This window comes from Aquarana catesbeiana, linkage group LG13 (assembly GCF_042186555.1).
Source record: "Aquarana catesbeiana isolate 2022-GZ linkage group LG13, ASM4218655v1, whole genome shotgun sequence".
Classification (NCBI taxonomy): domain Eukaryota; kingdom Metazoa; phylum Chordata; class Amphibia; order Anura; family Ranidae; genus Aquarana; species Aquarana catesbeiana.
Window position 1 is genome coordinate 155,883,538 of NC_133336.1, and position 15,007 is coordinate 155,898,544.

The 15,007-nt window shown below is 43.2% G+C and overlaps 1 protein-coding gene across 4 annotated transcripts in view; it reads left to right on the top strand.

Annotated features, from left to right (window-relative positions):
• MTA1 (metastasis associated 1) overlaps positions 1-15,007 on the top strand; it is a 611,607-nt gene that overhangs the window by 546,141 nt on the left and 50,459 nt on the right. For all 4 annotated transcript variants that reach the window (XM_073610308.1, XM_073610309.1, XM_073610310.1 and 1 more), the window contains one exon: positions 2,333-2,484. In XM_073610308.1, the coding sequence (XP_073466409.1) occupies positions 2,333-2,484 (152 nt within the window). The remainder of the gene's footprint in view (positions 1-2,332; positions 2,485-15,007) is intronic.

A 15,007-nucleotide genomic window follows, 5' to 3' on the forward strand; every position in this document is an offset into this window, starting at 1 on the left:
GGGTGTACTCACTTTTGTGAGATACTGTATTATATTACAACTTACCAGTCCTTAGGTTTGGTGGCTGCATTAGTTTCTTTTTTCATGCTAAGAACATTTTCAGCAACTAAAATACAAAATACCTGTTGATCATGTGAAAAATGCTGTGTCCTTGTACCTGAAATCACAGTGGTATCTTTCTTCTACGCTGTCTTCTGTACACTGCAAATTCCCCTGCCCCCATGCAATGAATATGAAGAAAGGAGGATGCGTTTGTTTGAAGCAGGAAAGCAGCCTAGGATTACAATGCTGCAACTCCATAGATACAATGGAGTGAGGAAGGGAAGCCACGTTAGAACAGGAATTAATTTGCAGTATTACCAGGTAAATATAATGAGTAAAGAGCCTGAACAATAGAGAACAAATGAAACCACCAAATCTAGGCATTGGTAAGCTTCAGTATATTACATTTTCATTTTTGGGTTTAGATACATGTTAAAATCTATTTGGTTCAATGAGGATGACAAAAATGTATGGCATGCTTTGATTTCTGAGATGTTACTCTACACATATATCCATGGTAACTAGCAGCATTAATTATAGTAGTTGCTGAATATTGTAACATATTTTAGGAAAAAACTTGGATTCTGAAGAAAACTAGAAGTAGTTCTGAATATTGGCTTGAAGACATTATCTACTAGGCCTGAAAGTGTCCCATAAATACTTATTATGATGAATCCACTAGTAACTGTATACATTCCAGAACCAAAAGTACTTAAAGATAGGGAGCTGTTGGAGGGCCCTTGGCGTCTTCACTTATAACACAGGAGTGCTGGTCCTACATGATGATGTCAGAGCTGTGATCACCAGAGTGTCAAAGAGAAAAGGCTTTGATGGACTGGTCCAATGAAAGGATGAAGCTACAGGAACAAGGGATAAGGTCATTAAAAGTGCTTTGTACTGGTACCTTTGGCAAAAACTAGCTTTTAACACTAGCAGTGGTGAGGTTGGGGAGGGAGGAACTGCAAAGGTATATTTTTCATGTTTCAAGATGATTGTTGAAAGTGAGGTCACCTTAATCAGTCAACAGTTGTCAGCTATGCCTCTGAGACTTATGTAGGCATACTTCTGCACTTCTAGTAAGGTTGTAACAAATACAAAAAAGGCATACAAGTAGGACATCATTTTGCACAAGACTACTTTATAGAGAACATGAATGTCTTGTTTCTAAAGGGGAATTTTAAAACCAGAGAGAACATTTTTCTTAAATCTGAGTTCCAGGAAAATAAAAATGTATATCAGGTCTGCAACATGATTTATCAATTTGTCCAACTTTTGTGATTCATATACATCCACCAATAGCACAGCCAGGAGGGTTAAAATGCAATTGTATTTTGACTCACAGCTTGCTACCTGAACAATGAAGGAGCCACACCAAATACTCTATATCTTCCACTCTGCTCCAGACCCCTGTCAGCATATTCCCTGTCAGCACTCGTGTGTTCAGTAGAGCCTGGTTAGCTACCAGTGCTATTCCTCTTTTCCCAGAATGCGTGCCGCTCTGCAAAGTGACTGGACACTGATATCTGGACAGATTTACTTTATGCTAGTTGTATGTAAAAAATACATTTAATTATTAATAAAGAAGCACACAATTACCTATTTTATTTTAATAACTGCCAAAAGTTGAACTTTATATCGCTATTGTATACTTTTATAACCATTCTCACCTCTGTGGCCCTACCCTCTATTAAAAAAAAATCACATCACCGCCCATCCCATTCATAAAAATCAGGCCTCTGTAAGGCTCGGTTTACACCAAAACCATTTGCGGATCGCACAGCAACGATGTCCGTCCCTGTTCTCCATTTCAAGGACGAATCAGGGCAGAATCTTTGCCTGAATTCGGTCCTGAAACGGAGGCAAAGACGCACAGTGTGCAGTGCACTCCGCAGCCGCCCCGGAGACATGTGAACTGGCTCCATAGAGAGCCGGTCATATTCTCCTGCTATGCGAATTGGATGCGGGGGAAACCCGCATCCAATTCGCATAGGTGTGAATCCAGCCGTACTGGGGAAAAGCCGTCCATGTGACTTTTACAGGTCACATGACTGAGCTTTCCTCCTGTGTGTGTTTTTTTTTTAAGGAACTTCAGATATGTTGCATTCTCCTGTCTTCCAAGTCTGCCTGGCTGGCTGACAGACCACATTTGTTAAGTGTAAGGGAATAGTATGTTTGTGTGTATGAAAGTAACTTTATTTGTTGAAGCATTGATGGTTTGCAGGCAATGTTATAAAGTACTGAAGATGTAGCATTTAGGTTTTTATATTTGTGTTTTATTTTTATCTACAAGGGACCAAACCGAAACTTACTGCTCAATGGGAAATCCTACCCAGCAAAGGTCAGATTAATCCGAGGAGGCTGCTTGCCTCCAGTCAAGAGGAGGCAGATGAACTGGATTGATGCTCCCGATGATGTTTTTTATATGGCAACAGAGGAAACAAGGCAAGTCCCGACAGCATTATATAATATAAAATAGTCCTGATGATCTGTGTATTCTCCTGGCTTCTCTTGGCCGTTTACCACATTGCAATGATGTGTGTGCATATTGAAGGGCCAATTATATTCAAGTAACATTTTGTGTTGTGTTATTTGTGCTTTGACGAATAGTAAATACATTCACCGGCCACCTTGCTAGTATTGGGCTGGACCCCCTTTTGCCTTCAGAACTGCCTTGCTCAGAGATTTTGGTCCATGTTGACATTATAGCATCACACAGTTGCTGTAGATTTGTGGGCTGCACATCCATGATGCGAATCTCCCATGCCACCACATTCCAAAGGTGCTCTTTTGCATTGAGATCTGGTGACTGTGGAGGCCTTCGGAGTACATTTGAACTCATTGTCATGTAAAAAAAAAAAAAAAACAGTTTGAGGTGATTTGAGCAATCTTCTATTGTCCAATTATGGTGAGCCACTGTGAATTGTAGCCTCAGTTTCCTGCCCTCAGCTGACAGGAGTGGCACTCGGTGTGGTCTTCTGTTGCTGTAGCCCATCTGCTTTAAGGTCCGATGTGTTGTGCATTCAGAGATGGTATTCTGCATACCTTGGTTGTAACAAGTGGTTATTTGAGTTACTGTTGCTTTTCTATCATATTGAACCAGTCTGCCTATTCTCTGACCTCTGATATCAACAAGGCATTTTCATCCATACAACTGCCGTTCACTGGATATTTTCTCTTTTTTGGACCATTCTCTGTACACCCTAGAGCTGGTTGCGTGTGAAAATCCCAGTAGATTAGCAGTTTATGAAATACTTAGACCAGCCCATCTGGCACCAACAGACATGCCACGTTCAAAGTCACTTTAATCCTGTTTCTTCCTCATTCTGATGCTCAGGTTTGAACTTCAGCAAGTCATCTTCATCACATCTAGATGCCTTAATACATTGAGTTGCAGCCATGTAATTGGCTGTTTATAATAATACGCATGTCATGTCCACACTGGTGTTTCTCACTAACAAAGACTACCAGTAGAGAAATCCTGGGCCAGGAGTCACTGCAGAGTAGGCCAACTCAGACATCTATTTCTTGAACATGGATTTCCCAGATTATTATGAAACCATACTACCGGTATTATTAAATCTCTATTGCTGGAATAGTGTAGGAAGCCTTTTCTTTTAAAATGAAACTAAACTCCCTTTTTAAATATAGGCACTATATTGGCCTTACTAGCACATTATTATCACCATCCCAGCCCTTACAGTCATTTTATATCTGTGCAAGGAGCTGCGTTTCCATATCCTCATCAACACTGACTGGTCTGTAAAAAAAGTCCAATAATTAACTTCCCAAGCACACCATATGCTTCAAGCACCTTCACACTCTGTCATCAAGGTCCTTTTTTACACTTTCTATGAGATCACTTCTTACATAGGGGTTGATTTACTAAAACTAGAAAGTGAAGAATCTGGTGCAGCTCTGCATAGAAAATCTATCCACTTCCAGTTTTCGTGAAAGCTTAATTGAACAAGCTGAAGTTAGAAGCTGATTGGTTACCATGCACAGCTGCACCAGATTTTGTACTCTCCAGTTTTAGTAAATTAACCCCATAAAGACAGACAATGCCACCTTTTCGTAATGTAACCTCAAAAGTAAAAAAGACCACTAAAGTGAAAGTGAAATCTTTGGCACTGGGCTTTACCACTTCATTGTGTTACATTAAAACATTTCTTTCTTTAGAAAAATATAGTTTTATTCAGATTTTACAACATAGAAATAGCAATTGGGATACAGCAACAGGCAAAGTCAAAACCTTATGGACAGACGCCAGCAACGCAGTGCAGTAAAGTGAGTCCATTAGGTATAGCAATCAATATCTTGGACCTGTAGTTAAGTGTGTAGTAAGTTACAAGTAATGATATCATGCTGTGGTCCAGAGTTGTGTAGCTTTAAAGCAGGAATAATGGCATAAGCATGTGCTGTCGAGAGAAAGGCATGAGGGAACGGCAGGAAAGAAAAAGTAGAAAGATAGACATTTAACACTAACATCCTGCGTTAGGTTATTGATCAGGGAACAGATGGACCAGTAATTTGAGAGAAATACAGAAAGGAGAATGGTCATGATGCTCCCATTAAATGAAATAGCTGTTAAAATTGGGGGGACCCAGGGTTACCCAAGAAAAGGGTCAGTGATTCCACATAGGAGGACAGTGTAAGAGTGGTGTTTAGCATGTCCCAGATTTTAAGAAGTGAGGATATCGGTGTCAAGAGAGTATGTTTGTTTACTGTGACCTATGTTGTGGGTTTACCCACATTAGGGAGGTACGTGGCATATCCGTGGAGGATTGTTATAGGGGATCCATAATTTTTACTGAAAAAAAGAAAAACAGTCAACAGTATGTCTCTGATTGCAACCCTGTACTGTTGTAGTATTCCATATAAGGTAGAAGAAGGGTACAGATGCGCCTCTAAGTGCAGACTGAAGTGCAAACACATTTATTGAACACGAAGTAGGAGAGCAAATCACATTTTTGTAGATAAAACAGGCATGTATGCATAGTCCACTGTTCGTGGGACAGTGCAGAGAAGAATCTCATATACCTATCAACGTTCTGGAGCTTTGTGTGATTTTTCTGTCTCTGCAAGTGTATAGCCCAGGCAGAATTCCAAGTTGCCATCTTTTGTATGCTCACATTTCAGGTGTGGACAATTGGCAGACAAACTGCCTCAGTTGGCAGTGCCTGAATCCAAAGTAATGGTCCCTACACCCGGAAGTGTTTCAAGATCTGTGTCAAAGGTGAATTCCAGATGTGGACTACATGACCTCTAGAATCCGCAACAAACTGGACAGGTTTGTCTCCATATGCAGTGATCCTCTAGCACAGTGGTTCTCAACCACTCAGGACCCACTAACAGGCCAGATTTTAAGTATTACCTTGGAGAAATGCAGACTAGAATACTGAAATCACTGAGCAGCAAATTACATTACCTGTGATGTATTTCAGTTATCTTGCAAACCTGGCCTGTTAGTGGGTCCTGAGGACAGGAGTTGAGAACCACTATTCTAGCAGAAGCAGAGGATGCTGTGCACAGCCTGATATAAGCCTTTCCTCCTCTGAGACTGCTTCCCTGTCTACTCCCCGAGACTGATTCCTTTGATCCTCATAGCTCTGAACTGATCCAGGTGGATATGCTTCTTTAACCTGACTTTTGGCAGACACCACATGGGCTTTTCCAGATGGACCGGACCTTCTATTTCAAAGATTGGTCTACTACCCTGTTTCACAGTTGCTGGCTTTAATGGCATGGCTGTTAAATCCCAGGTGTTGAGAGCCGGAGTCCCTCTGCGTCAGTAATTTCTATGCTGTTAAAACCTAGGAAATCTACTATTAGAGGACAAATCTTGACCCTTTCGATCTTATTCCAAAGACTGCTAGCCTCCCATTCATTGGTTTAAAAATTTGTACAGGGTGCCCCTCTTGTGACCAATCAGATCCCAGTAGTCACAACCACCTGACTACTGTGATCGGAATTTTGTTTTTTTGGCACTTCAGAAACCACCTTTTGAACCTCTCGGGGATATTCCCCCTTCTGCTATCATTCACAAGGTTGCGTTCCTTGTTGCCATCACCTCTGCGAGGTGTGTGTCTGAGTTGGTAGCATTGTCCTGTAAAGAACCGTATTGGGTCCTACACAAGAATAAATTGATATTGAGGCCTCTTCATTTTAAAGGTGGTTTCGGCCTTTCACCTCATCCAGGACAATGTTCTTCCATCTCTCTGTCCTGCCCCTGTACATCAAATGGAGTTTTCCTTTCACTGCATAGATGTAGTTAATGCTGTGCAGGTTTACCTCTCAGCTACTGCTTACATAAAAGAATACGTACAAAAGAATTACTCTTTTTATTTTTATTTATGGCAGTGTAATGGGAAACCATCTTCTTGCTCCATTTATCAATGTCTCATAAGGATCCTTTTCAAAATTATGATCTTAAAATGGAACTTCTTTCACATTTACCTGGATCGCCTAGGCCAGGGCTCAAAATTTCAAGTCCTGAGCTACTAGCTAGGCCTTAAGATTTACTCGCCACCAGTTGCCCCACCCAAACCCTACTCTGCCCCGCCCCTAATTCCGCCCCTAAACATGCCCTTGTAAATTATCTAATGAAATTACACTGTTAAATGCTTTATTCAGTATTAGGTTTTGTTTCGCCTCCCTAGTACGCCTCTACCTCCAATGCCTTCCTGTCAGGGCTGGGCTCAGCCCTTCCTTCTCTGAGCTGGCCGCTCAGCTGTTGGCTAATTGCTAGCTGCTATCTCTCCACAGTTACTCACCTGTTGATGATATCCTGCTCGTCAGTCCTGCCTACTTAAGCCGTCCAGCCCAGAGGATCTCTAGCTTCGCCTTGGTCAACATCACAGAGACTATCTCTTCCGTTCCTGTTAAAGATTTGCTTGGTTGACATCCCTTCTGGCTCCAGATCCTCCTTGTGGTTCCACTACACTGATCCCTGACTTTCTGGCTTGGCTGACTATCCGTTCTGGTTACCGAACTTTGGCTTTGTTTTGACTACGTTTGTTTTATTTACCTTTATTATTAAACGAGTGTGATTTAACTGTACTTCTGTCTCTGTCTTAAGTCATGGTTTCTGACAGTAGGCAAAGGCCATGAATTCAGAAGATACAGTCAATCCACTTGTTGGTAATATTTTTTCTAGATTGGATGAGCAGGATCACCACATGGATCAGTTTGCCATGGCGTTACAAACGCTCCTGAGTCGCACGGCTCACCTGGAATCTCCCACTGTGGCTGCTCCGGTACAACCTATGTTGCAGGCCATCCCTACTGCTGCTTCAGTCTCTTTGCAGGCACCCGCCTCGAGTATTTACCTCTATGAGAGGTATGTCGGGTTCCACTGCGCTTTTCCATCGATTTGGGGGCGATCGCGTCCAATGCAGAGGGTTTCTCAATCAGGTTGAGATATACTTTGAGATGTTGCCTCAGGCGTTTCCCACGGATAGAAGCAAAGTAGGTTTTGTGATATCTTTGCTTTCTGAGAGATCCTTGGCCTGGGCAAACCCTCTATGGGAGACGCAAAAAACTGTTGTCTTGAGTTACCCTGAGTTTGTGGCTTCTTTTAAAAGGGTATTTGACATTCCCACACGCTCCGTTTCTGCTGCCAAGTGCCTCATGTCCATTAAACAGAGTACGAGAACTGTTGCCGATTACGCCATTGAATTCCGTACTCTGGCAGCAGAGGTTGCTTGGAACAATGAGGCCCTCGTGGCTGCTTTTTCTCATGGTCTCTTGGATACCATCAAGGATGAGATAGCAGCCCAAGATATATCCACTGAGCTGGAGAAGTTGATCACGTTTGCCATCCTCACTGACTCCAGACTCAGAGAAAGACTCTCTTTTAAGGAGCGCTTGCGGAAGCCTCCTGTACATTGGTCTCCGGGCTTTGCAGTCCCACCCTTGCCTCCCTCACCTCCCATGCCTCCTAGTACCGAGTCGGTCAGTGAAGGTGAACCCATGCACTTGGGTTTCACGCGTCTCTCTGCGGATGAGAGAACCTTTAGGAGGAGGGAGAGATTGTGCCTTAATTGTGGCTAGGCAGGTCTCTTTTTGAAGTATTGTCCTACCCGTCCAGGGAACGCCCGAACCTTGAGGTCCTGTCATGGACAGACCTTAGGTGGCGTTGTTTCGTCCCCAGTTATCCAGAAGGATAAGCCCCTGGTTTCAGTCACCCTTTCTCGACTGCAGGCCTGTTCATTAATGCTGCCTCTGTATCAAAGCACTCAATTCCGCTGCAGCTGCGTGGCACTCCATTTGCCATTGAGGCTCTTGACGGGAGACCTCTACAGCCTGCCCATGTGACTCATGAGACTAATTCATTGTCCATGGCCATAGGGGCTCTTCACCATGAGATAATCCAATTCCAAGTTATTTTCTTACCTAAGTTTCTGCTGGTTATTGATTATCCTTGGTTACAGAGGCACAACCCCTCTTTTGATTGGCTCCATGCTGAGGTTCTCTCCTGGTCGCTACAATGCAGTAAGACCTGCTTCCAGAAGGTAGCCAAGGTCCTGTGCTCCTCTTCACTCTCCTCCCTGCCGGAGGAGTAACGCGATTTTAGTGATGTCTTTGACAAAGGTCAAGCTGGTAGTTTGCCTCCTCACCGGTCATATGATTGCGCAATTGACCTTCAACCTGGTGCCATACCCCCTCATGGCCGGGTTTACCCTTTGTCGGTCTTGGAGGCTAAGGCCATGGAGGAGTATGTTGCAGATGCACTTTCTCGATGTTTCATCCGCAAATCCTTGTCTCCTGCTGGTGCTGGATTTGAGAGGGTCATACAATCTCGTGAGGATTAAGGAGGGCAACGAGTGGAAAACTGCGTTTAATACCAGAACAGGCCATTATGAGTACCTCGTAATGCCTTTTGGCTTATGTAACGCCCGACAGTTTTCCAGGAATTTATTAACAATGTCCTCCAAGATTTGTTGCAGTTATGTGTGGTGGTTTATCCTCATATTTTCCAAGTCCCTGGAGAGCCACCACACAGATGTCTTTCATGTGCTTCAGAAACTAAGAGAGAACAATCTCTATTGTAAATTGGAGAAGTGCGAATTCCATCGTGAACAGGTTAAATTCCTGGGCTTTGTCATTTCCACTGCTGGTTTTTCGATGGACCCAGAGAAACTTTCAGCAGTCCTACAGTGGCCCTGACCCATGGGTTTACGTCCTCTGCAGCGTTTTCTGGGCTTTGCCAGCTATTATCGTAAGTTTATTGTAACTTCTCGTCTCTGGTCAAGCCCCTGACTGATATGACCAGAAAGAATGGTAACCCACAGAGTTGGTCTCCGGAGTCCATTAAGGCCTTTGAGAGTCTCAAGGCTGCCTTTTTTTTCTGCTCCTGTGTTGGCACATCCTGATCCTACGTTTCCTTTTATCCTTGAGGTTGATGCTTCTGAGACTGGCGTTGGCGCCCTTCTGTCTCAACGTCCTACCTCTGAGAGCACTATGCATCCTTGTGGTTACTTTTCCAAGAAATTGTCGCCTGCGGAGTGCAATTACGAGATTGGTGACAGAAAGCTGTTAGCGATGATTTTAGCCCTGAAAGAATGGAGACATCTCCTTGAAGGTACCACTGTGCCGGTTCTCATTCTTACTCACCATAAGAATCTCACATTCTTGTCTGAGGCTAATTGCCTCTCTCCCAGAAGGGCGCGATGGGCTCTTCTCTTGTCTAGTTTCAATTACATTGTCTCATTCTTACCTGGTACTAAGAATGTAAGGGCTGATGCTTTGTCACAACAATTTTCCTCCACTTCCAAGATGGAGTCGGTTCCGGTTCCTGTGATTCCTCCTGATCGCATTCTAGCTACAGGACGCACCTGTCTCACTTCTCCTTTGGGTGACAAAATTCTTGCTGCTTAGGTCCATGCTCCTCCCGAGAAACCCTGTGACCGCTGCTTTGTTCCAGAGTGTCTCCGTACTGCCGTGCTCCAGACTTACCATTCTCCCAAGGCTGCTGGCCACCCTGGGAAGAATCAACTCTTTTGGGCCATTTCCCAACAATTCTGGTGGCCTAGTCTACGTGCTGATGTAACCGCCTTCATAGCTGCCTGTTCCGTGTGTGCTCAGAGTAAGACTCCACGACACCTTCCTGTGGGCCTCCTACAACCCATACCCAATGGAGAGAGGCCCTGGATCCATGTCTAGAGGCCCTGTCTATGAATTTCGTTGTGGAGTTACCCAACTACCAGGGCAACACAGTTATCCTTATGGTGGATGACCGGTTCTCAAAAATGAGTCATTGTATTCCACTTAAGAAGTTGCCCACTTCTAAGGAACTGGCTTCCATTTTTGCTCGAGATATCTTTCGCTTACATGGGCTACCCAGGTGATTGTCCTGGACAGAGGTAGTCAGTTTTTGTCCCGGTTCCGGTGAGCCTTTTGTGCACAGTTGGGAATTCAGCTTGCTTTCTCCTCTGCGTATCACCCGCAGTCTAATGGGGCCACAGAACGAGCCAATCAGTCCTTGGAGAAATTCCTACGTTGCTATATTTATGACCATCATAACAACTGGTCAGACTTATCACCATGGGCAGAGTTTGCTCAAATAGTGCCTTGAATTCTGCTTCCCAATTGTCTCCGTTTATGGCGAACTATGGTTTCCAACCTTCCATGTTGCCTGACTCATTTGTTCCTCAGAGTACTCCTGCATTAGAGGAGCATCTCTGTGGTCTTCGTTCCACTTGGGCACAAGTCCAGGAGGCTTTGCAACATGCTAATGATAGGTACAGACTCCATGCTGACCGCAGACGCCTGCCTGCGCCATCCTACCAGGTTGGAGACAGGGTCTGGCTATCATCTCGCAACCTCCAACTTCGTGTTCCCTCTCTGAAATTCGCACCTCGGTTTATTGCGCCTTTCCATATTCTTTGCAGGATTAACCCAGTGGCTGACGCGTTAGACCTTCTTTCTGATGTGCGTATCTCAAATGTATTTCATGTCTCCTTATTAAAACCTTTGGTCTGCAACCGCTTTACGACCTCAGTGCCACGTCCTTGCCCTGTACAAGTTGAGAACCATGAGGAGTATGAAGTACAGTCCATTATTGACTCCCATAGGTTTTGTGGGCGCATACAGTACCTGGTGCATTCAAAGAGGTACGGTCCGGAGGAATGTTCTTGGGTCTCATCCTCGGACATACATGCCCCTGTCCTCCTCCGTGATTCCCATAGACGGTTTCCCCTCAAGCCTGGTGGTCCTCCGAGGGGGAGGGGTCGTTGAGGAGGGGGTACTGTCAAGGCTGGGTTCAGTCCTTCCTTCTCTGAGCTGGCCGCTCAGCTGTCGGCTAATTCCCAGCTCCTATCTCTCCACAGTTGCTCACCTGTTGATGATGATATCCTACTCGTCAGTCCTGCCTACTTAAGCCGCTCAGCCCAGAGGATCTCTGCCTTCGCCTTGGTCAACATCACAGAGAATATCTCCTGCATTCCTGTTAAATACTTGCTTCGCTCACATCCCTTCTGGCTCCAGATCCTGCTTGCAGTTCCACTACACTGATCCCTGACTTTTTGCTGAACTTTATGTATTGACTATGTTTGTTCTATTTACCTTTATTATTAACCACTTCAGCCCAGGAAGGATTTACCCCCTTCCTGACCAGAGCACTTTTTACAATTTGGCACTGCGTTGCTTTAACTGCTAATTGCGCGGTCATGTAATGCTGTACCTAAACGAAATTTGCGTCCTTTTGTTCCCACAAATAGAGCTTTCTTTTGATGGTATTTGATCACCTCTGCGGTTTTTATTTTTTTGCACTATAAACGGAAAAAGACCGAAAATTTTGAAAATAAACATTATTTTCTACTTTTTGTTATAAAAAAAAATACAATAAACTCAATTTTAGTCATACATTTAGTCCAAAATGTATTCAGCCACATGTCTTTGGTAAAAAAATGTCAATAAGCCTATATTTATTGGTTTGCGCAAAAGTTATAGCATCTACAAACTAGGGTACATTTTCTGGAATTTACACAGCTTTTAGTTTATGACTGCCTATCTCATTTCTTGAGGTGCTAAAATGGCAGGGCAGTACAAACCCCCCCCAAATGACCCCATTTTGGAAAGTAGACACCCCAAGGAAATTGCTGAGAGGCATGTTGAGCCCATTGAATATTAATTTTTTTATCCCAAGTGATTGAATAATGACAAAAAAAAAAAAAATTTACAAAAAGTTGTCACTAAATGATATATTGCTCACACAGGCCATGGGCATATTTGGAATTGCACCCCAAAAATACATTTAGCTGCTTCTCCTGAGTATGGGGATACCTCATGTGTGGGACTTTTTGGGAGCCTAGCCACGTACGGGGCCCCGAAAACCAAGCACCGCCTTCAGGATTTCTAAGGGCGTACATTTTTGATTTCACACCTCCCTACCTATCACAGTTTTGAAGGCCATAAAATGCCAGGACAGTTCAACACCCCCCCCCCCCCCCAATTGACCCCATTTTGGAAGGTATACACCCCAAGCTATTTGCTGAGAGGCATGTTGAGTCCGTGGAATATTTTATATTTTGCCACAAGTTGCTGGAAAATGACAAACTTTTTTTTTTTTTGCACAAAGTTGTCACTAAATGATATATTGCTCAAACATACCATGGGCATATGTGGAATTACACCCCAAAATACATTTTGTTGCTTCTGAGTATGGGGATACCACATGTGGACTTTTTGGAGCCTAGCTGCGTACGGGGCCCTGAAAACCAAGCACCGCCTTCAGGATTTCTAAGGGCGTAATTTTTTTATTTCACTCCTCATTACCTATCACAGTTTCTAAGGCCATAAAATGCCAAGATGGCACAACCCCCCCCATATGACCCCATTTTGGAAAGTAGACACCCCAAGCTATTTGCTGAGACCTTGTTTTTGAAAATGAAAGAAAGAAATGAAAAATGTATTTTTTTTTCTTTTTTCAATTTTCAAAACTTTGTGACAAAAAGCGAGGTCTGCAAAATACTCACCATACCTCTCAGCAAATAGCTTGGGGTGTCTACTTTCCAAAATGGGGTCATTTGGGGGGGGGGGGGGGTTGTGCCATCTGCTCCCAAAAAGTCTCACACATGTGGTATCCCCGTACTCAGGAGAAGCAGCTGAATGTATTTTGGGGTGTAATTTCACATATTCCCATGCCATGTTTGAGGAATATATCATTTAGTGACAACTTTGTGCAAAAAAAAAAAAAATGTCTTTTTCCCGCAACTTGTGTCACAATATAAAATATTCCATGGACTTGACATGCCTCTCAGCAAATAGCTTGGGGTGTCTACTTTCCAAAATGGGGTAATTTGGGGGGGGGGGGGGTTGTGCCATCTGCTCCCAAAAAGTCTCACACATGTGGTATCCCCGTACTCAGGAGAAGCAGCTGAATGTATTTTGGGGTGTAATTTCACATATTCCCATGCCATGTTTGAGGAATATATCATTTAGTGACAACTTTGTGCAAAAAAAAAAAAAAAAATGTCTTTTTCCCGCAACTTGTGTCACAATATAAAATATTCCATGGACTTGACATGCCTCTCAGCAAATAGCTTGGGGTGTCTACTTTCCAAAATGGGGTAATTTGGGGGGGGTTTGAACTGTCCTGGCATTTTATGCACAACATTTAGAAGCTTATGTCACACATCACCCACTCTTCTAACCACTTGAAGACAAAGCCCTTTCTGACACTATTTGTTTACATGAAAAAATATTTTTTTTTTGCAAGAAAATTACTTTGAACCCCCAAACATTATAAAAAAAAAAACTATATTTTTTTTAAAGCAAAGGCCCTACAGATTAAAATGGTGGGTGTTTCATTTTTTTTTTTTACACAGTATTTGCGCAGTGATTTTTCAAACGCATTTTTTGGGGAAAAAACACACTTTTTTAATTTTAATGCACTAAAACACACTATATTGCCCAAATCTTTGATGACATAAAAAAGATGATCTTAGGCCGAGTACATGGATACCAAACATGACATACTTTAAAATTGCGCACAAACGTGCAGTGGCGACAAACTACATACATTTTTAAAAGCCTTTACAGGTTACCACTTTAGATTTACAGAGGAGGTCTAATGCTAAAATTACTGCCCCCGATCTGACCTTCGCGGTGATACCTCACATGCATGGTGCAATTGCTGTTTACATTTGACGCCAGACCAACGCTTGCGTTCGCCTTTGCACGAGAGCAGGGGGCAACAGGGGTGCTTTTTTTTTCTCTTTATTATTTTTTTTGCTTTTTTATCTTATTTTTAAACTGTTCCTTTCATATTTTTTTTTCTTCATTTTTATTGTTATGTCAGGGAATGTAAATATCCCCTATGATAGCAATAGGTAGTGACAGGTACTCTTTTTTGAAAAAATGGGGTCTATTAGACCCTAGATCTCTCCTCTGCCCTCAAAGCATCTGACCACGATCAGTGTGATAAAATGCTTTCCCAATTTCCCAATGGCGCTGTTTACATCCGGCGAAATCTAAGTCATGAAATGCTCGTAGCTTCCGGTTTCTTAGGCCATAGAGATGATTGGAGCCATTCTGGTCTCTGATCAGCTCTATGATCAGCTGCCGGAATCACTGGCTGCATTCTCAGGTTTCCTTTTGGGACAGGAGAGCCATAGAAAAACATGGAAGACAATGGGAGGGGGGACATTCCCTCCCACTGCTTGTAAAAGCAGTCTAGAGGCTAATTAGCCTCTGGGATTGCTTTTACATAAAATCCGACCGCTGGCTGAAAAGAATGATACCAAGACGATACCTAAACCTGCAGGCATCATTCTGGTATAACCAGTCAAAATCCATCAACGAGTACGTTGCTGGTCCTTGTTGGGCATATATTGTAATCTTTTTTTTTTCATGCAGCCTGTGGGCTAAACGAAAAAAAGAGATTGATTGATGGGTATGCCCACCATTAGAATACCTCCCTTCATCCACCCACTTCTAATGATGGGCATACATGCACCATTTATAT